Source organism: Poecilia reticulata, chromosome 19 (assembly GCF_904066995.2).
Source record: "Poecilia reticulata chromosome 19, P_reticulata-male-v2, whole genome shotgun sequence".
NCBI classification, from domain to species: Eukaryota; Metazoa; Chordata; class Actinopteri; order Cyprinodontiformes; family Poeciliidae; genus Poecilia; species Poecilia reticulata.
Genome location: NC_088848.1, coordinates 11,994,308 through 12,017,108, shown reverse-complemented (window position 1 = coordinate 12,017,108; position 22,801 = coordinate 11,994,308). Strand labels below are relative to the sequence as shown.

The following is a 22,801-nucleotide window of genomic DNA, read 5'->3' as shown; positions in this document are numbered from 1 at the left end:
TTAGCTACCACAATTATGCGGATGATACACAGCTCTACATCACGATGTCACCAGGTGAATCTGAACCCATCCAATCACTGAATAGATGCTTAGAACAGATCAATGTGTGGATGTGCCAAAACTTTCTCCAGCTGAACAGAAACAAAACTGAAGTTATTATCTTTGGACCTAAAGAGGAGCGAACCAGAATCAATGCACAGGTTCAGTTATTACAACTAAAAATCAGCGATCAGGCCCGAAACCTGGAAGTAGTGATGGACTCTGACCTGAACCTTCAGAGCCACATTAAGACAGTCACAAAGTTGGCCTTCTATCACCTGAAGAACATCTCCAGGATTAGAGGACTTATGTCTCAGCACAATCTAGAGAAATTCATCCATGCGTTTATCTTTAACCGCATTGATTACTGCAACAGCGTCTTCACAGGTCTGACTAACAAATCAATCAAACAGCTGCAGCTGATCCAGAATGCTGCTGCTTGCGTTCTCACTAAAACCAGGAAGATAAAGCACATAACACCAGTTTTAAAGTCCCTACACTGGCTCCCTGTAGCTCAAAGATTAGATTTTAAAATACTATTGTTAGTTTATAAATCACTGAACGGTTTAGCACCACAATACATTAAAGATCTGTTATTGCTGTACCAACCGTCTAGACCCCTCAGATCTTCTGGTTCTGGTCTGCTCTGCATCCCCAGAACCAGAACCAAACGAGGAGAAGCAGCATTCAGTTTCTATGCACCACAGATTTGGGACAAACTTCCAGAAAACTGCAAAACAGCTGAAACATTGGGTGCCTTTAAATCTCAACTTAAAACCCACCTGTTTAGAGTTGCTTATGGCTAAATTAGGGTTAGAGTGCGGGTTTTGATGTCTTCCATGTTTTATATCTTTAATGTTTTTAATTTCTTTTCTACGTTTTAATGATGTAAACCCCCCCGGAAAACGTCCCAGTTAAACAACGTTTAACTAAAGTTCTACGAGGTTTAGAGTCCCAGTTGATGGTGTTCAACTAAAACCCTAGAGGTTGGAGTCCTTGCCAAACGGTGTTTTTGACTAAAGTCCCTGAGGGTCAGAATCCCAGTCTGATGTTAAACGACGTTTAACTGAAGTTCTAAAAGGGGTGCGGGTTTTAATGTTTTTATCTTTTTTTTTTTTGTCTCTTTCTCACTGTTTATTCAATGTCACATGCTGTTTTTATTTTAATTATGTAAAGCCCTTTGAAATGCCTTGCTGCTGAAATGTGCTATACAAATAAAATTTGATTGATTGACTGATTGATAAACATAAGCAAAGAATAAGTTTGAAGTCATATAGAGTCTCAATAAAATTTAAATCTAGAGTCCGACTAGTCCAAAACTTTCCTTTTAATTCTTTGAGTTGTGCAGATGTGGACTTTCTAGTTTACTTGATGCATAACCCAAATGGCATAGTTACTTCAGAAAAGTAACTTTAATCCGATTACTGATTACTCATTGAAAAAGTAACTTAGATTACCGATTACTTGATTTGGAAAAAAACTAAGTTACATTAAAATAACTTTTTTAGTTACTTTCGGCAGTTGCTGGCAATAACCCTCTGCCACCTTACATTTAGCTTTGCCTATACTTAATTACATTAAATAACTTATTTCTGTATGGGAGATTGTTTAGCGGTTATAATAGTCAAAAAAATTGTAAATTGTAATTTTTGCGTGTTTTTGTGTATTCCACTATTGTCTGGAAAACTATAAATATGATTTTGTCAGTATTGTCAGTCCACAGAATATATTTTTTTTCCCAAAAGTCTTGAGTATCATCAAGATGCTCTTGACAAAATGTGAATCTGACCTTTGTGTTATTTTTGGTTGGTAGTGTTTTTGGCCTTTAAACCACTTTTGCCCCGCTTCTTTCTTATTAAACCAGGTTTGTTGAGGGGGATGGAAGCAAAAAGAGAAAAAAATGTTCCTTTTAACAGATTGTTGTATGTTAATGACAATATTATAATGTTTTTTTTACATCCAAGTTAGATGTAAAAAAAAAAAAATCAAACTAGGTAAAGACAAGGCCAACATGTAAAAACGTACAACTGAAGAAGAGTGCACTTTATCTTTACCGTGACTGCTGTTCTGGTTTCTTTCCACCGGCTGTCCGTTTTCTTTTTTTTTTTTTTGCTGGTTTAATGTAGTCCATTATGTGAGCACTTCAGTCCACCAGCCGATTCCTCTTAGACATTCCAACACCCAGATAAAAATATGCAGTGGCTGCCTTATAATCTATGGAACAGTTCATCCCTGAGAATACACACACTGCTAAGACCGTGCAATTATTTAAACCTGGGCTACATATTATGTGGAAACCAATAATTTTGACCCAAATAGAATTCCTTTAAGAACCCGCTATCAAAACATGCTGGAAAAACGGATCCAGTCCAATCTATTGATCTGTTATTTATCTCGTTGCTGGGCAGCTTGACTCATTTCCAACTTTCCCTTTTTAAGTCTTTACATCCATCTGCTCAAGGTTACATCTGAGTCGTCGTGTAAAAACATCCTTGGCAAAGTTATTATTAGTCACACGCAATGCTTCAACATGTGGAAACATGTGGCTGTATTATTTTCTGTAGGCACAACTCAGTTTAATATATTGGACCAAAAGAAATTACCGTAAATGTTAAAACTGGCGTATTAAAATATTTTTCGGTGTTTCTTTTTGTGTGAAACATCTTTATACTTGCATAAATTTACAAAGTTAAAGAGTTCTTCTCTGCCACACATCACACTGTGTGGTGGTGGTCCTGCTGCATTGTCAATGGAATAATTAAAAAGGAAAACTACAATGAATTCACCTTAAATTAGCCACCCAACAGATTTGAAACTTGGACACAGTGTGGTGATGTAACAGGAAGATGATCCAAACCACATGTGCAAACTGGTTTTTCCATACATTGAAGCAGGCCAGCTCCAATTTTCTCAATACGCCGACCTCAGCGATGCTGAACATGCATGAACGGCTTAAAACCTGGGTCTGCTCCTGGAAGTGAATCAATTCAAATGAACTCCACCAATTCTGAAAAGAAGACAGGTCAAATTTCAAGGCGGAATTGTCCCAGAACATTGGTGATGGATACACAAAGCATCTCCCTTCTCTGCAGCTTGCAGTTTTTAAGCAACTGCATTTGTTTGAAAAAAAGTACAACTTAAATAAATGTTTAGAAGTTCCGAAACAATAAGTCCATGCTAAAGACGAGAATAAGAAGTCCTTAAATATGTATTTTTACACAGTAACATAGATGTGTATACACTGCTTTGCACAGCTGGGCTGAGGACAGCGTATTGGCAGCTGAGTCAGGACGTCATTAGTGCAGGAAAAAACTAGATATGACTAAAAGTTGAACACAGAGCCAAACTAAATCCAAGGTCGATTTGTAAAATCTTTCATATGATGAGCCGAGCATTACAAGTTGGCAAGAAGCTACACAATAAAAAACATGAAGGTTTATGTCTAATTTAAGAGATGTGAGCATTCCTTTTAGCCGCAACTGAAAGCCAAACTGAAAGCTGGTGAGTGAGCTTAGCATTTAAAATGATAAAATGGTAAAATGACAATACCAGAAGAAGTCATGACATAAAGCGATCAAATTCCTCCCCTCTGGGTTTGGAAATCACCCACTGACTGTTAAAGATATATCCTACAAAGGCGAACATGCATATTGACTTCATTGTTGTTTTTCCATCCCAGAGTCTAAAATGAATCCCAGACGTTGTCAAATATCAGAGATTTAAACATTAAACTCGGAGGAAAAATGTGATTCACGCTCACATTTATCAACCTTAACATGAAGAATGTGTTGTAGTTTCCAGGTACGCTTGGCTGCCAGGCAGCTCAGAGACATAATGAAGACTAATTATATCAGCAGGTTGCACAAAACAGGTTCAATCTACTACTGAAGGACGGAACAGGATCTTACCACCAGCACAAGGATCATGGGACCTTGGTAGATGTAGTCGGTGTACACACCGGGTCGCTTCCCAAACCAGCACCTGGAAAACCAATAAAAACATTCTGTCAAGTTTAGATATCACCAAAGAGGAGGCATTTTATTACTCCATGTTTTGCATTTATTCATATTATTTACCTGTTTATTTATTCTCACTGGTGTTTAAGTAAAAACAAATTGTTACAAATAAATCTTTGCTTTGGATAGTGCACAAGAAAACAGTGGAGTGATTCAAGAATGCAGAGGTATTTTCCAATTTCATCACAAACAACGTAAACAAGGACAAATTCAAAACTTATATTCAGACATATATATATATTTTTTTGCTCAAATCAAAGATTGTTGCCAAAATCAAACAATAGTCTAGTAAAATGCATATCTGATGTGAGATTTCTTTTTTTCTTTCTTTCTTTTTTTTTTTTTTTGGTCAATTTTTTTTTCTTCTTGTGACCTTTAGTTATTAGAATTGTGATGGGAAGAAGGGCAGAGAGAAGTGGTGGAAATATCCAATAAATAGCTCTCGGAAAAGGTCTCCCATCCATGCAGATGGCGCCCCACAGTGTGTCAGAGCTCAAGACCTCGGGGTTCAAAAGGCTTTTAGCTTAGGGTTGGAGTTATTGTCAAATGCCATTTAGTTCACTGTGTTCTTTAAAAAAACTAAGATTATTTTAGGAAATTCACCATTAAAGTGTAGAAGTGAAGTTGTTTGTTCTTGGTTTTATAATATTGATATTTTTTCTGTTTGCCCTGTTAACTTTTGTTAAATAGTAGAACTATGCATTAGGTTTTTAATTACACATTTGAGCTTTCATTCCAACACAATTATTATTGGTTAAATTATAATTTTCTAATAACAAAACTTACTGGAAAGACAAGATGAATTAAAGGATATTTTCCCTTTCCTTATTAAAAAAAAAAAAAAGCATCCCCAGCCTTTGAAAAATACAAGATCAAAACTTGGATGAAACAAAAAAAAGCATGCATTTAACAATTATTATTGCAGTCACTGGGGACTGGTCCTTGGTACAACCTGGATAGGTAATATATTTTATTAATTACCTTTTTCAAAGCCAAAATCGTCAGCTAGTTAATAACACACTTTTTTTTTGTAATTGTGTCTTATTTTGAAATCTTTTGTCCAACTAAAACAACAGAGTTTTGCCAAAGGTTGAAATACTCTGTAACATTATCAGGTTTCACAGCTTACTTTCAATAAATCAAACAAAAGGATTTAAGCTTTTTGCCTAAAATGGTTAATCAAACTTAAGTCTTCAGCTAGTGAATAAAACAAGTTTTCTTTTTTGTAATTTTGTCTTATTTTGAAGTCTTTTTGTCCAACTACAGCAACTGAATTTTGTCAAGGTTCTGTGTAACATTCTCAGGTTTCATAACTTGTTCTCAATAAATCAGAAAAAAAAGATTAAAGCTTTTTATCTAAAATGGCAATAAACATTTTATGAATAATGAGCTCATTCAGTATCAGCTGTAAACATAAAACACCCTGAACTGAAACTGTCCTGCAGCTTATTAAATCAATTGGTTTATGTTTAAAGTTCATTTACATCACTGTGTTTAGACACGTGTTAGGTGGATTTAAATTTAATAAACAGTGTTTCTCACTGTGTTTAATTTATAACTACCAGCATCTCTTTTGCAAATTTTCTCACTTTCTCTTTGATGACCTACTGATTGGGAAGATAATTCACACATTTTATGAGAAGGTACTTTAGCTGTTTTATTGGCTTTGATCATCTAACCCCACGCTGATGTCTCTACATTTTGATTCTGTTGTGGAAACATTTGGCTTGTTGTTTGAGTAAAATATAGGGCTTGAGTTGGAAATGAAAGCGGAAAAAAAGAGTTTAAAGAAAAACTTTAAGTTGATTTAAAAAAAAAAGTGTGGATATTTAGAAGGAAATTAAACTTTTCTACACTAGTGCAGGAAATTTGGTTGTATGCTTGGAAAAACCCCCCACAAGACCAGTGGAGGAACATTTGTAGCAGTTTTCCCTTTTCTTCTACTCCTCTACTGCAATTAAAAAAGCATTTCTCTTCATCTATGTCAAAGTGACCTCTATTACAGGCAGAACTTTGTCAATGACTAGACAAAAACATTTTGGATCGATCAGGAATGTATGCTTGAGTTATATGAATTCTAACGCAGCTCTAATGATGACTTTGTCAAGTTTTGGAAAAAAGAAAAAAAGAAACAGTTTCCTTCAGCTGAGTCAAAAATCTGTCAGAAGCATCAAGACACTCAGAAATGAAAAAAAAAAAGTCTTCCCTTGCACTGAGTGTGAAACTTGGAATGGTGTACCACAGGAAGCGCAGCCCATACTGATGTCATAGGCAGCACCTGCTACTCATAGGTTGACTAATGACTAGACCACAGAGCTGTGGATGGACCAAACCTTGAAGGTGAGACACTGATATTCAGTCAGTGGAGGTACGAAAAGTAACAACGATGAGATAAAATCAAGTTGTCCCCTTGACTATTGTGTAAATTTGGTTTTTGTATGACTTCAACACTTTATGGTCAAGATTGCTTGTTCAAATACACGAGAGAAGGGTGAGGTAGCGATGAGCTATATTAATTAATATATTTAATTCTTATTTGATAATTGGGTGACTGTGCTATACAAATAAACTTGACTTGACTTGAATGTGTGTGATATATTTACTCTGATTGGTCTTAAATGTGCAGTAAAGTTGAACACACTGAGGCAGAAAGCGCCATGCTGAACAGATATGAAGCCTCTGTTTCATGACGTATTTATAGTCCAGGGAACCAAGAAACATTTTAAACAAACCCAGATATTCTAATCAATTACAAAAAACAATTAAGTGGAAATGAATTTTATAGGGCAGACAATAATGGCAGCACCAGTAATTTAGTAGAAACTATTATTATGACTGACTTAAGTCATATATTATTATGACTAATTAAAAGTGTCATTTTCTAAATGTTATAATTTAATAGATTTTTCACTATGAGAAATATGCTGATGGAGGGAATAATGAGTTTATTTCAGAGCTGCTGATAAGTGAGTGTTGTATGTATTTCTAAATTTGGTTCACAGTTTTATAATTTTTTTATGCCAGATTGATTAATGTAAACACGTGAGGTCAAAAATAACCTAATAATCCAGCTTTATGGTTCTTTTTTCTTAGCTTTGTGTCTGTATTTGCATTCCCCTGTAGACTCGTTCTCTGCAGCTAATGGGCAAACAAACCAACTCTCTAGTATGTGTCAACACACATGGCCATTAATGTTGATTCTAATACATTTGGTGCTCCAGTGAGTTTTTCTGGCAGCAGGATGGTCCATGCGGGAGTGAATCATAATCAACTGTAGTGTATAACTTCATGGTAATGAAGGAACGTGTCCCTCACAACCTAATGGCTTCAGAGAAATATGATCCACAAGGCTCTGAATCTCTCTGTGTGTGGTTTTTTAACAGGTTTGCCAACAATAAAAAAAAAAAAGAAAAGAAATCAGTAGACTCGCTAATAATTCAGTGACTCACTGCTGGGAAACAGAGGCAATTCTTACTATAGCAATACGCGGAAAAGGAGATCAAGCGCTCCCAATCAAATTGAAAATAGTGTCTGCGCTGATAAATAATACAGCCAGTTCCACAATGCTAATTTAATTACAACAGATAATTAATACACATTCATTTTGTTAATGTAATTTGGTTTGGCGCTGCCCTTTTCCTTTTATTACCGAAGTAGTTCAGTCTCGAATGTCAAAAGCAGTCTAAGAGTCAACAACTTACTTCTCGTTGTCGTAGTACAGCTTCCCGATGGCCCACGCCACAATTATAGGGAAAGGTATACCTGAGGGGCGAAGAAACAGCAGACACACAGTGACAGATTGTTCCTTCTCTGCTCATCAAGTCACACTACCTTCTATGAAATTTCTATTGAAATATGAAATCCTGCTTTTTTTTTCTTTTTTTTTTTTAAAGGCAGAGCATCAACGCCTGCCAAGCTCTGTCAAAAGGAATCGCTGTTTCCATGCTGTTGTGCATAGATGCATGCCAAGACTTGTCACCGTCCAACTGTTTCTATGTGTATGAATAAGGACCAGACGATAATCCAGAGCGATGTGATGATTTACAGACTTATAGAAGTTTAATAAGGCAGACAAACAGTAATTACCAACATCTAAATGATGCTACCAGAGGCATCAAATGGCCGTGCAAGCCTTCACGTCACACAGTCGGGTCTCAAGTTTCCTAATCTCAAGAAACTTTCTGCCTCATTAGTCACTTACCTCAGCAGTGAAATGCTAAACCTCGAGAGGATTTACCCAGAAAGCTCCTCCTAAGCAAATTAACATAATTTTTGTGACAAAACAAGGGCTCTGGAAGCCAGAAAGTTACTCAAGGCTAGAAAGAAGTACATTTTATCTATTGTTTTCCACAGCGGTTCTGGAATGCACTGCCATCATCTCATCACGCAAAAGTTTCCTGCAGCAAATGTAATTCAGCCAACACACAATGCACCTAATCTTAGCAGTATAGACGCTGGTTTGACAGTTTGAAATGGGGAGCTTGTGAATTCTTCACGATACATTTCCCAGCTGCCACACGAAATCCCAGTGTCTCCATCCATTTAACTCTCCTATTGTTGGCAAAATTTCATCTAACCCTCAGTTACGTCTTTTGAGATTAAATGAACACAGAGTGGCTGGATAAAAACTGGAGCATCTAAAACTTTTGACAAGACACAATTTCTCCCAATAAAAAAACAGAAAAAAAGAAGAAGCCAAAAAACAAAAACAAAAAAATTTGCTTTTTGATGAGTGAGTTTGAAGTCATGAATAACTGGATGAATAATGTTATTCTAATAACTATTCTGCTTTAATCTATGTTTATGAAAAAAAGGAGTACTTTGGTTTTAACCTATGCCATGAATGTCCATATCCAGTCCTCAAAGGTTGCTGTCCTTCTGCTGTAACCCTGAATCAAGAGGTTCACTGACCATTGATCTAATTGACAAAATATATATTTTGTTAACCTCCAGAACTTCTTTACTTATTCTGGGTTTCCATATCTCGATCGCGAACAGCACTGTCCTCCGTTATCTTGTTGCAGTTTGTCGACAAATTTACTCCAAAGTCCGATTTTAGGAGTGCTGACAGATAAATTGCGTACCGAACAAGTTAGCATTTTTACAGTTGTGCTAGCAATTGTCAGAAAGCCAACACTTAGCATATTGGTACTTAAACATTAGTTTCTATTAAGAAATGTTTGCAGTTCTTTTGGATCAATCTGAAAGAAATTCCACAACAGTGAAGTAGCGATTGCCAGGAATGTAACATCTACTGATAATAAAATCATCTTGGGCATTTTCAATGTAGTAAAACCAGTAATTTAATAATTTGCCCATAATGCAATAAGATGCTTAACCAAATAAGGTAATAGCATTTTGTTAATTGTGCAATTAGATATTATACTGTTGGTTGTCACAACCTTTTCTGTTTAATTTCCTGCAAAAACGTTTCTGAATGCATTTCTCAAAATAGCAAAATAGCAGTTTACAATTCTTAAAAGTTTTCACAAAAGCTAGATTTGATTGAGCATTTCACACATGAAGAAGTACATACACCAGCCGATGCAGATGAACATCCACTTGCGGAGCTTGTCAGTGGAGTACGTGAGGACGATCGCAGTGTGAAGGTAGCAGCCTTCTCCAAACATCCAAAAAAAGTTGGTGGAGTGGAAATAGTTGAATGAGGCAGTGACAAGTCGACACCAAAGCTGAGGAAATAATAATGACAAAAACAAAACAAAACAATGTAACAAGGAAATAAATCTGGAGATGACTTTATTTGTACTACTTTTAGCAATATGTTGTGATTCAAGACATAGATTTTCTTGTTCAAATTAATTTATTTATCTATTGAGATGCAAGCAAAAACATCCAGTCGTGAAAATGCGGGTTTGATCTGTTGTTTCAGCTAGATCCAAATGAACCACAGTAGATCTTTTTTTTTTTTTAAATTAGGTGACTTTTTGGTCACAGTAAAGGGTTGGATTTTCTTGCTCATTTACTTAAGACAACATTCTCTCTGCACCAAACTTTCAGACAGGAGGTTAGACTTTGGGCATCTTTTCTGTTTTGTTTTTTGATTTTAGTTTAGATACTACTTCTAAATAAAAGTTTTTTCGTAATTTTTCTTTGTGGTCAAGGTGAAAAGTTAAATAAAATATAGAGACGAGAACAGATTTTGAGCTTCAGTGAGCAACTTGATGTCTAAGTTAACCTCCACTCACCACGTTACTTTCGTGCACCTCTGGGCTCATGGTCAGCTGGACGATGAACCAGGTGGCATTTCTCAAGATGAAGGCGGTGATTAGATTCCAGTGGATGATGTTTCTCAGACATCGGATACTCCTGATGAAGAACACGGGAGAATAAACTCAGCTCCTCAGACATGAACAATTTCATGTTTAACTACAGACTTCTGTTTGAAGACGGGCAGAGTCAGGACCGTATGCAAAGCAGACTTTAACCCGATAAAGCCGGACTTCACCGACTGGATCACTGACCAAGTAGATAAAATTTGGTGGATTTATAGAAATAATTGCAATTTTGAGGATTTTTATTTCCCAGTGCTCCTGACAGCATGCCAAAAATGCAAAGTAACATTTAAATCCTGTCGTCTTCACTGTTGTGTCATGTGCCTAAAGGTGCCATGTTTCTTTAATGATGTAAATAAACCGACCCTGGGATACAATTAAGGAATCTGCCTAAGTGCCTCCAAGCGAGGGCCCAGAAATAGAAACACACAGCTGAGTGGACAGAACAAGCCAGCCTCAGACATTGTAGTGACAGCCTCATTTGTCGTCACCAGCTGACAGCATTATCAGCCAGTCAAGGCCTGCTCTCTCTTAGGCTGAGAGCGCGCGACATGATTTATTTTTTAGCACGCATAAATTTTTAATAGGTGTCACTTGCACGGGCTTTGTGCTGACTGTGTCGGTGAGCATGGCCAGAAATTTTCCAGTTAGTCGGACTATTGTTTCTATTAAGCAAGAAAACGGTCTCCTCAGAACTCCCAAGAAAAGTGCATCAAAGCGACTTTAGTGACATGAAAGTTTAGGAGGCTAAAAATAAGCACATTTACGGCTCCATTAATTGTGTTGGTTGACAATTAGGTGGCTTATTCCTCTCTGGTTCTGCTCTAAGGTTTAGCGAGGCTGCCGTGCCAAAACTATGAGGGCTTTTTATTCAAAAGGTCGTATTAATTATGATGCGTGACCTCACTTCCTGTGCCGATGTGCCGGTGGGGCCTGCTGGGTGTTAATTACAGGGAAAAGCTGAATCCTTCTGCATACAAATCTTAATGATACACTGTATTGTGCATTAATTGTTTCAGTTGATCTTATTAAGCAGCAGTCACACCACTTTCTGTAGCGGAAGATTGCACTTACCATGTTTATATTAAAGTAATTAGACATATTATGTATTATATTGGAGGCCAAATCAGTTCTAAATAGCAGCTGCTTTCCTTCGGTTGGCGATATCCTGCAGATCAATATTCTTGGAGTAACCTGAAGGCCTGCTGAGAGTCTAGTGTTGGATATACACATTTAAACCCTTGCAGTGAATGCAGTGCAGGATATGGAGCATCCCAAGTCCAGTTCTTAGAACGCTACTATCCTGAAACTTTTAGATGCACTCCCTCTCCAACATGTCATCATCAAATGGCTGAATTCCTGCCCTGCAGACCTGGTAACGAGCGATTCATTTGATTCAGGTGTGTTGGAAAAAAGAGGCATCTGAAAACTACAGGTTGGTATCTCTTTAAGACTGGATTTCAGCACACCTGCTCTGTAGAAAGGTTTGTGAAATGCAATAGTAATAAATAGTGTTCTTTGAATTAATCTGCAGTTAAACACGTGTTGAGCTTTCATCTCTGAAAAAAGTTACACGCACTGCATCTCATTAAGAGGTATCGCTCATTCACTCACTATAAAGTACCTTGTTCAGTGTATTGTAAGCTATGACACACTTTAGGCATTTTTACTTTTTAGACTTAAAGGTTTCATATGTAGTTTTAGAAAAACACTTTACTAATGACTGAAAAAATCCCGTGATTCAGTTTGGAGAAAAACATCCTCCAAACACAATTTCTTTTTAGTTTATGAAGGAGTTGTGTTGACAAAAATACTAAAAAGATCACAAAACAGGCACAAAAAACATTTACATTAAAAGCCTGCTCATGTAGATTTTTTTTGTCTTTTATACCTGCCAGGTATTCATTTCTGCTTTTTCTTCTACTTTATGTAAAAGGAGCCCTGACAAAGAACCGAGTTCCCATACGGTACAGTACATGGAAATGTAGGCCAACATTTCTGCATTAGACATTCTTATTTAGTTGGTCTATCCCAGACACTGAAATTTTGTGGTTTTTTTTATTACCTGTAGGACATAATCGTTACAAGAAACACTTGTAATTCCTTGTAAAAAGTGATCACTTACTTTTTAAATATCGAAATTGTTTACTCATTATCCTTTCCAGGCCTGGACCAGACTCTTTTGGGTGAGCCCAAATGGGTTATGTTGCATCAGTCCAAAAATGCAAAGCACATTTGGAGTCCATACCTACTTTGTACCCACTCAACCTGACAACTGCATTAACATGTTGACTGGGGCTTAATCCTGCATGAAATGTTTTTATTATTTACACAACTGAAGGAGATCTAGAAGCTGAATTTTTCATCATTTTACAAAGTGCATCTCAAATATAGTGGCAAAAGGGAAATATTTAGGTCATTTGATCATGGATGATTTATGTGCCGTGTCAGCACTGTAAAAAGTACACAGAAAGAAATGTACCAAGCAGGTTTTAAAAGTCTTCAGATGAGATCGTTTTCAGAGCCTCTTGCGTTCCCATTTATAGAAGTAATTAATGTTTTTTTTAAGCTGCCATGAAAAAGGATAAGCTGACATTTCATAATGCAGCTGTGAAAAGAATCTTCCCACTTTTTAAGTTGTATAGAATGGCCCTGATTTTGATTTATTCAAGAGTACGTCTTTACTACAAGTAGATTTATATTTCACTGAACCCCTTCAGACTTATGAAATGTAAGACTCTTTACTCTGTATCTGATGCTTTTCTCTCCTGTTTTAATCGTGACTTTTTTCTGTGTTGGCAAAAAAATGCTAACAGCAGCTACAATCTGAACTGGCCATGATCTCAACGCTGTTGTTCAATAACATCTATTATAGCTCCTCATTTCAAACATTATTACATTGAAGCAGCAAAAGGGACACATCGTCATTATCAACCAAGTCCAAAATAATTCAAAACAATATTTTTTAACAAATTAGTTAACAAATCAGAAATATATGTGCTCAAACTAGTGATTAAATGAAAGGGGGAAATTCATTCAGAGGATGTTCAAATACTCAGACATATATTGCAACCGCACAGAGAATTGAGATAATTAAAGTCACTTCTACCATCTCTTATAAGTAATCTGTGCACAACCTTTCGCTAATTGGGAGACAGTATTGATTCTTCTGCTGTCTGGCCTAATCACCAAAGACGGGCACTGCAAACAGACGAGTTCATGATGATCCAAAAGTCCTGCATGGGCTTATTTGCAATAAACCCGTGGTATTGCATAGTAAGCTTTACACAGAGCGCATACATCACTCTCAGTGACGGTCTTCAGAGTGAAGAGCCACTAATGTTAGCTCAGCTTGAGAATTCACTGTAAATAACAAGTGATTACATGTTGCAAACTCTGCTTTAATAACAACGACAACAAAAAAAAACAAGGTTTAAGACACCAAAACAATAAAAAAAATAAATTATTTTGTAGGAGATCACTTTGTAGATCTGGGGCATTTTCTGTTGATCCACACTGCATATAAATAGAAATTACACCATCATACCAGCTTCAAATGGCGTCTTCACAAAGTTATTTCCTTCTGTTGTGGAGTTAATAAGCATATTAAACAGCATCCTTCTTGCAGTAAGCAATTAATTTTATCAGTACTACCTTAAAAAATTAGCTAAGAAGGGTTGACAAATCAATTATTCATCTTCTTTGCTATTCAACAGAAACCTTGGCTAAATCATAAGCTGGAAGGCTTTTGAGAGTGTTTGTTTAAATATACCAGCACCTTTACAAAAGGTAAGAAAATATTGTTAACGACTTAACTGGCAGGGAATCTACGCTGCTGTTAAGTGCCTAGACTATATTGGGTTATTTTACAGAAAGTCTATTTTTTTGCAGCAAATTTATGACAAAAAGTCTTACATTTCAAATCTAATTACATACAACCTAATTGCTCTTTTGTCACTTTATGATGAGTGGGTGGGCAACAATTCATAGCTAAGTGTTGGTAAACACAACATTTCAGTGGCTGGGCTACTAACAGCTATACCTTTGTTCATCCTGAACATTTAATACCAGGTTATAAAACACATTTTTTTCCTGTCACAAATCCTTTTTTTTTGTGAAGAACAAAACACATGTGGAAGATGTAGACTATAAAAGCATGCCAGTAAAGCTGAAGTCCAACAACAAGCAGAGTGCCATTAATTTTAGATGAGAGAGGAAGTATACTTCAACCACTGACATGTATATGGTAAAACGACACACAGCTCAGTAGATATCACTCAACTTCAAGTGAGTTCTCAGAGTAGCTCACTGTTGTGTTGCTAGAGAGGCACTTTACATCATCTAGAACATTTTGACGGAAAACCTTGAGATCTCCAATTTCCATACCATACCAACTTTATTTATAAAGCACTTTAAAACAACAACAGCTGATACAACGTGCTGTACATTAAAACACAACATAACAATAAAAATAAAAATAAAAACTCTTACAGTTTAAAAGCAAAAACATACAATTTAAAACTAGATCCCACTGGAGTAGAAAACCAAGTAAAATAGATAGGTTTTAATACGAGCTTTAAAAGTGACACAAAGACACCTCACAAAGAGTATTACAAAGGTATATAGCTTCCTTGTAAGTCAGTGAAAACGCTTTGAAGTTTATAAATAATTTCAACAAAACACTTTCATTTTGGTGGTATTAATTGGTAAAAAGGGAAGGTTTAAATGGTGATACAAAACTTTGAGCGAACAACACATTCTTTATGGGATCAATGTTTAATGAACACTAAGTAAAGCTATTATTAATGTAAAATCTACAGCGTAGCTTTTAAGCACATAACTGTCTGCAAAGGTGCAGATCACGCCATGTGATTTTAATCAGAGTAGTTAACGTAGCTTCACCTCCAGGTCACACAAAGGTGCTTAACATTTTCCATTCAGTTAGAGTGAATAGTTTGGTAGGCTTATCTTGTCAGCTAGAAAGCACAAATGCTTGTAACTGTTAATTAAATCCCTTCTAGAGTCACTTTTAATTATACTTTCAAGGTTTAGGATGTGAAATGTTCTTAAGGTGTTCAAAAAATGGCCAGAGGGCAGTTTTTTTTTTTTGTTTGTTTGTTGCAGTTTTCAAAATTTTCAAAGGCCCGGCAAAAAAAAAATAAAAAAAAAATAAAAATGTTTGTAGGAAGCAGCACTAAGCTGGATAAGGTTAGTACAGAACTTCAGACGTAAAGAACCAGACAGGATGGGTTATCAGCAAACGAATCACATAGCAGGTAATAAAAGATAAGCAAATCCCTCGTTAATAATCCAAACACACAATAAGTGGAAATATCCACAAGGAGCTCAGCACAGGCCAGCGAAATGAAATCCCGAGCTCTGGGCTTGAAGGAAACAGCTGCCAGTAGTAATTTTCTGAGACTCTCAGATCTTTACCCCCAATAATAAGAAAGGATTCTGCAGGCTGTTCTTTGCCATCCAATGATAGAGTTTAAAGTTTTTCAAAACAAATTGGTTCCCAGCTGCCAGAGATAAGGAATGTCGTTCATGTTCCCTGAAACCTCTGAAAGATCTTATCTCAAAGCTCTTACTTCTTTTAATTTATGTTTCTTGGGTCGATCAACTGTCAGAGGACTTACTCGGACTAAATGTGGGTTGGTGAACAAAAGAGCTCAGAAGTTGTTTGATTAGATTTTACCCACCTTGCTTTGAATCGGATCAATTCTCCTTCACTATTAGGTCAAGTTTAGGCGACAGGCCTGTTTAAATATGTTTAATAACATACTAAGTTTCAAGCTGTAGGAACTCACCTTCAATGAAGGCAACATGAGAACTTTAAAGCAACAGAAACAAACATTATATACACTGCTCAAAAAAATAAAGGGAACACTTAAACAACACAATATAACTCCAAGTAAATCAAACTTCTGTGAAATCAAACTGTCCACTTAGGAAGCAACACTGATTGACAACGGGGACCCTCGTCGGGTCAATCAGTGTTGCTTCCTAAGTGGACAGTTTGATTTCACAGAAGTTTGATTTACTTGGAGTTATATTGTGTTGTTTAAGTGTTCCCTTTATTTTTTTGAGCAGTGTATATAAAAAATTCAGAGGCTGCTGGCTTATGATAACTGTTGTATCAGTACAAGGCCTGTTGTTGTTGTTGTTGTTGTTTTCAAGATCTTAACGCAAAAGAAAGACAAAAATTAAGATGCATTTTTGACATAGTCACATTTTTCCCCAGTATAAACTTGTTTAGTCCTCAATGTGATATATGATGAGTTTTTTTTTAATAAAGTCAGAATAGATCAAATTCAGCCTGGACTTAGTGATTTTCTTAAAGCATCATAATCCTTTGTTTGAACATCCAAATTTAAAAAAAAAAGAAGCAATAAACAGTATCTCACATCATTCTGGCATGTGAGGAATTATTTTTGGTGATATTAAGTGAGCTAGACAAGAGGGTCTTGTGCTGATTTAATGTCAAATTTAATGTCAAAGACTAGCGGAAAAATGTTTTCAGTGTATGAAATTATCTATTTCAATTGTACATCCTCATAAACAGGAGGTATGTGTTCCCTTTTAAATCATTTAGACCGGGTTGAACAACCCTCAGGACAGAGAAATCAGCCGTTTATTGAAATTAATGTCAAACCTTTTTGTACTTTCAGAAATGGGAACATTAAATCCTAAATTGCTTGCCATAATTTGTCCAAGTCACGGCAAGATGAGAGTCGGAGAATTGTAAAAATGCAATATAAATGCAGATCATTTCCACCTGAATCCATCTGACCAAAATTGGCTTCCCAGGAACATCGAAAAAATTTTTATTTTTTTTTGAAGCCTCATCATAATGCGCCGCATTGTTATCCAGGAGAGCGGTGTGTTTCTCGAGGCACATACAGCACATACCGCTGAAAGATCGCCATAAAACTGGTCATTTACAGTTGGATTCTGCACAGAGAAATGTCACACGCTGCTGGCTGAAAATGCTCCACCTGCCATTTAAAATGAAATGTGCACCCCGCTCTTCGCCCTGCTCCTTTTTCTCTCCTCCTCGTTCCACAGCACTGCGCCCGAGTGTCAAAGCTTTCTCCCCATCACGCCGCCAAGTGACAGCCTTCCCTTAAATTGTTCTTGGTTTCATTACGAAGTCAAGAGGGTGAGTAATAAATGCCAACTACTTCTCCAGCTTAATGCCATTTTTAGCAGGCCGACACTTGTCCTCCCTCTCCGGTCAACAAAAACACGGCAAGCATCAATGCGGTCCTGCAGAGCTTCTACTTATTATGCCTCTTTGTGCCCTTTCACGCTTTTCTCACTCTCCAGTGCTCTTTCAGGGATCGATAACACCCCAGCTATGGAGGGTGCTAAGACCTTTCTCTCGTTAACACACGTCTTATTTCAGTTAGAAGAATCCCTTCCCACCTCATCCCAGCAGGCATCCAGAGGACTGTTTTGATTTTCACCCTTTCTCCGGATGGGTCTATTATTCCCATTTGTTGGGAAGTGTGCCCCAGTTTTTGCGGGTGTCTAAACCCCTTTACATCTGCTGGATTGAGATAGCGAAGGTTTCATCCCATGGCCAAATGGGTTTTGAATAAGAACGAAAGAGTCTTTGAACCTCCCAGGATGAGGAGAATCCTGGCGCTTCCGTCACATCAAGGATGTCTTTAGGATTATCAGCACCAACACTTACCTCAAGCACAAGAAGAGGAAGAAGGCGATGAGCAGAGCCACCATGGAGATGCAATGACCCAGGAAGTTTATGATGACAGCGATCTGGAAGTGCATCTTGCCTTTTTTCTGCAGGACGAAGAGAAACAAGATGAGATTTTTTTGTTTGTTTTTGTTGCATTTTTACGATTGGCGGCATTTTCATTTTCACAGATGGAGGGGGTGAGGGACCAAAAAAAAGTCAGTTTTTGAGTTCTGCCTCCTGTGGAGGTTTTGAACATGAGTCCACAGCAGGAGTGCCAGTACTCACATTTTAATTAGAATCGGACATTATTATTAGATGAAGCCTCAAAAATGAATACCTACTGACATAAGCAGCCACATTTGTTTTGTCATCGTCTTATATTCTTGTTTCTCATCAGCTTCTTTCTATGAATTTTGCTGTTTGTCGTATGTCTTTGGTCAAATTACACCTCACCACATGATGATTTTCAGATTTAGGAATCAGTTTCAACAGCCAATAAATTCATGTAGTTCGTCGGGTGTCTCTCTAATACTTCTTATGACTTAGCATTTTCGCTTTGATGAATTTAACTACAACAAGTTGTGATAACGGAGAGAAGAACTGAGAGAAGAAAACGTTGCAACAGAGAATGCTAGCACTTACCTCAGACACAGATTTTAGAATGAGACAAGAGATTATAGGCCCAGTCACTAATACATGACCCTTCAAAGTCACCATAGAGAAAATATTTCAGATGAGATTTTCAAGATTCATAGCTGCAATCAGAAGCTTCTCCTCTTCTGATATCATCTGAGACCAATTTCTAAGAGTTCAGACTAAATAAATTCAGATCTCCATGTAAATTGGAGTCTTAGACTACTGTCTGTGACTTTGATATCCATTGTGATCGGATTTGGCCCCAACACTACCAGCATTAATCTGCGCTGTGAAGGAATTTACGTAACCTGCTGGTGTCTATCCTGAGATTAAATGCGGGCATGTTTAATCCCTACCCCATCCACTCTGAAGCGAGTCATCTGTTTCACTGTGTTTTGGTTCCCCGGCTCAAATCTGCGGCTCTTAATAAGTACGCTGCGGACACAGAGCAAGATGTCAACAGCTCTTTTCTTTCTGACTCCAAATCATCCCTGATATCTGCTGGATGCTTTGGTAATCAGCACAGGAAGAGATGTGGAAATGAAGCTCTTCTTGAATGAATCATTGGATTATAATACCTTCGGGGTCAGAGACGGATCACAGTCACTGTGAACACGGTTGGTTTTCTGATAAAGGCAGAGAAATCTTTTTTTGAGCTGAATAAACAACAAATGACAGTTTTGAATTAATTTCAAATACATATTTTAATCCAAAACCCATGTCACATGCGCAGTTCCGAGTGATAATCAGTTTTTGCTTTCAGAAATGTGTAATTCCTCCGGTTTGACCCGTGGCTGCTGTATTTCCAGTGCTTGTTAAGCTTCAGCGGCAGGTTCAGTGGGACACCACCAAAGAACTGGTTTGATTTTCCACAGACAGGAATCCAACATGTAGCCACATCATTTCACCCATTTAAATATAAATTCCCTGCAACACGCTTGAGCTTCTCTCCAGTAAATTCAGAATTAGAGGACAGTAGGGCAGCAAGGTTTCTCAGTGTTTGCCTTCTTCTGCCTGAAAGCAGATGTTTCCATGTCATCAGATTACAAACGTGCGATGCAAATTGGCATTTTCAGAACACTGAACAATATTTATGAATGATCCTCCAAATGGGATTCATGGAGAATTTTTTACCCCCCCGGTTGCATCTAAACACCAGGTGTTGACATTCAAAGACCCAGAAAGGATTTTAGAAACAGTTATAAAACCAATGTTTTTAATTAAATTTTTATTTTTTTTTGGACAAAATTGGCCATGCAAGTTGCAGAGTATCATCACTATTACTTGTGATAGTTTTACTGCTTTTCGAATTACCTTTTAAAGGTAGAGGAGTAGATGCCACACCAATTAACAGGCTCCAAAATATTTTTGATTGCACTGTTTAGTCTTTTGTGACGATGTCCTGTAAAGCACTGCTTCCTGATGCAAGCAGTGCTTTACAGTGATTTAGGTGTCGCGGTGTGGTCTTAAACACTCCTGTCCCTCCTTGGCTAAATTAAAACAATGCCTCCACAATGATGTAAAAAAAAAAAAAAAAAAAAAAAAAGCCAGTTTTTGCCACCAAAAGCAGCACAAGCAGTTATCCGTTTTGGGGAAATTACTTTTCACACAGAACTAGGTTGATTAGAATAGGTTTAATCCTGTAATTAATTAAATCATTACTGAAAAAATGATTTAGGATTTACTCAGCTTATCTTTGATTGATATTGTGATTTTCTTCTTTTTCTTTTTCTTGAGGGTCTGAAACATTTAAGTGAGACGATAAACAAAGCCAGCAGAAATCTCTAATGGGAAAAATTTCTTTTCGACTGCATGTAGTACTTGTTTGACCTAATTATTCTCAGCAAGCTGCTGTTTTCCAACTAGAGCTTTTCCAGCTTATAATCACTAGATATCCAATAAACTTATGTAAAGAAACACCTCGTTAAGCACGGCTTGCTTCGGCAGTTTTATGGAATGAAAGCAGAAGTTAGAAAGGGTGGTCTTCTTCTTGAAAAACACTCAATAGTCCAGTACCAGACACTGCCTTGTGCCGAGCTGAGTAACCCTTCAGGACATAACTCAAGAACACATGGGGCTTTAAAATGCAGAGACCAGGGATGGGCTTGAGAGAAGAGAAGGAGTGGGACAACAAGAGGATAATATAAGACCCTCTCACCACCAGCCTCAGGACTCAAAGTATGTGGGCCACGAGAGGCAAAACTAAACCTGACACACTTTCTGTCTACCACAAAGACACTGAGAAAACAACCGCAGGCAGCACCCAAAAAGGGAATAATGGTTTTATCTACTTCTCAAACAAACTTCCTAATAAGCGTTTGATCCACTCATTTTGTCTGCCTAGAAGGACCTTTGAACGTTTGCTTCCTCCAGTACATATTTCCACAGCAGTCGGCTTATTGTCGAGTTGGTATAGCTTTAGTTGTTCATGTGGAACGACTGACAGCACAATTAAAGGTTCCGACTGAGGTTTCCTGCCACACGCGGAACCAACTTCTTCCTTCATTAATAAAACGAGGGATCAAAGTCAACACCGACGTGTCGTCCTCTGGCTGGTTTTGGTTCTGTTCGCTCAGATCTAAGATGCCCCCGACATTCAGCCATTTAAAAATGCCGACTCAAACACCTTCACAGAGAAGCTCCTTCCCCCCCCGTGTCAGTCACTCTGTGGCTGGCAGCTGGTGATTTATTTCACGGCTACAAAAGCAGGAAAAAACAAACAATTTTCAAAGGTCAGACACTCTATATCCATCTTCTGTCTGGATCGATTGAACATCAGAGTCTAACTTTTTTTTTTTTTTTAAAAGCCCTAACTGTCGGGTTTCAGTTGGAACAGCGTTTCTACATCTCTGCAGATGTTTGATGGCTGCAACCAAAGGACATGCCTGCAGAGAGAGGATAAAAATATCAAAGGAGGTGATATTTTATACGCTTCTTACTGTCAATAAACCAGCAGATACTGATTCCACTAACGCATGCAACCCCTGACAGGAAATATGAAGTCCTGTCTCTTAGAGGATAAATAACAAAAAATGTACTTAACAGCTCAATATTCAGGCTTTTCAAACCACTCTGCACACATCTAATTGTGGTAGAGTCCTTGCAGACCACAAAGGGGCAAATGTTGTCATTTTACACTCACAAAAATAGTGCTGCACAGTAACAGATCCGGACAAAATGGAGTTACAGTAATATTGCTAAATACTTCTTGGGCAGTATCGATCATGACTAACCTGCGGTATCTCAAAATTTGAACTTTTGCAACTAAGCCAGCAAATTCTGTTACATCAAGGGGAGTGAAAGTCAATCCAACAAACAAAAAAATTGTACTGTCATGCTGAATCTCTGTGTCTGGTGCTTTAAATAACAAACACCCTATATTACTACATACAAGATTATGATTCATCTATTGCACAACTCTGTATAAAACCTAAAAATACTATGTATAGGGGGGGGGGGGGTATTCACAACTTGCATTCCCATAATTTCCCAAAACAGATACATTATTTTTTTTTTTTAAAAAGCCCTGAACAACTACAGCTGTACTTCAGAAACAAACTGTTTTTGTTAATAAGAAGATTGTGTTTTAATGGCTTTGGAGAAAGAGCTGTGACTGAATTAGACGTAAATCAGGCCATTATGCATCAACTCAACCCACCATCATTGGAAGAAGGAAGTTCATACCGTCTCTTCCACTGATCATATCCCCATCTCCTTCGTCTCTCTGCCCGACTTTCTAACCACACGGCCAGAGATTTAAAGAGGAGCGAAAAAGCAAAGGAGGTGGATTAGCAGTGCTCGCCACCGACTGATGGAGTCATTAAGGACACATTTTTGGAAAGTTGCTGCTGCTCCATGGAAATTGAGTCACGACACTGTCAACCAGCAACAGTCTTCAGTCAGAGGCCTCCTCAGATTTGCTGCAAGACTGACTGCTACCGCACAGCACAGCATTATCATTCATAGTGATTCTTTAAAGATGCTTGCATAATATGAGTTAAAACAACTATTAATTTCCCTTTGGGATAACTAAAGTATTTTTGAATTAAATTTGCATTACTTATGGTGCACCGCTAAGCCAACAAAGCAGCTACCAAAGAAGAATAACATAAAGG

At 37.4% G+C, this 22,801-nt stretch overlaps 1 protein-coding gene across 1 annotated transcript in view; it reads right to left on the bottom strand.

The window, feature by feature from the left end:
* LOC103481615 (corticotropin-releasing factor receptor 1-like) overlaps window positions 1-22,801 on the bottom strand; it is an 89,811-nt gene that overhangs the window by 14,311 nt on the left and 52,699 nt on the right. Inside the window, exons 6-10 of the mRNA XM_008437205.2 lie at window positions 18,048-18,154; window positions 10,262-10,382; window positions 9,592-9,745; window positions 7,757-7,817; window positions 3,948-4,020 (exon numbers count right to left, since the gene is read on the bottom strand). Coding sequence (XP_008435427.1) covers window positions 3,948-4,020; window positions 7,757-7,817; window positions 9,592-9,745; window positions 10,262-10,382; window positions 18,048-18,154 — 516 coding nt within the window. The remainder of the gene's footprint in view (window positions 1-3,947; window positions 4,021-7,756; window positions 7,818-9,591; window positions 9,746-10,261; window positions 10,383-18,047; window positions 18,155-22,801) is intronic.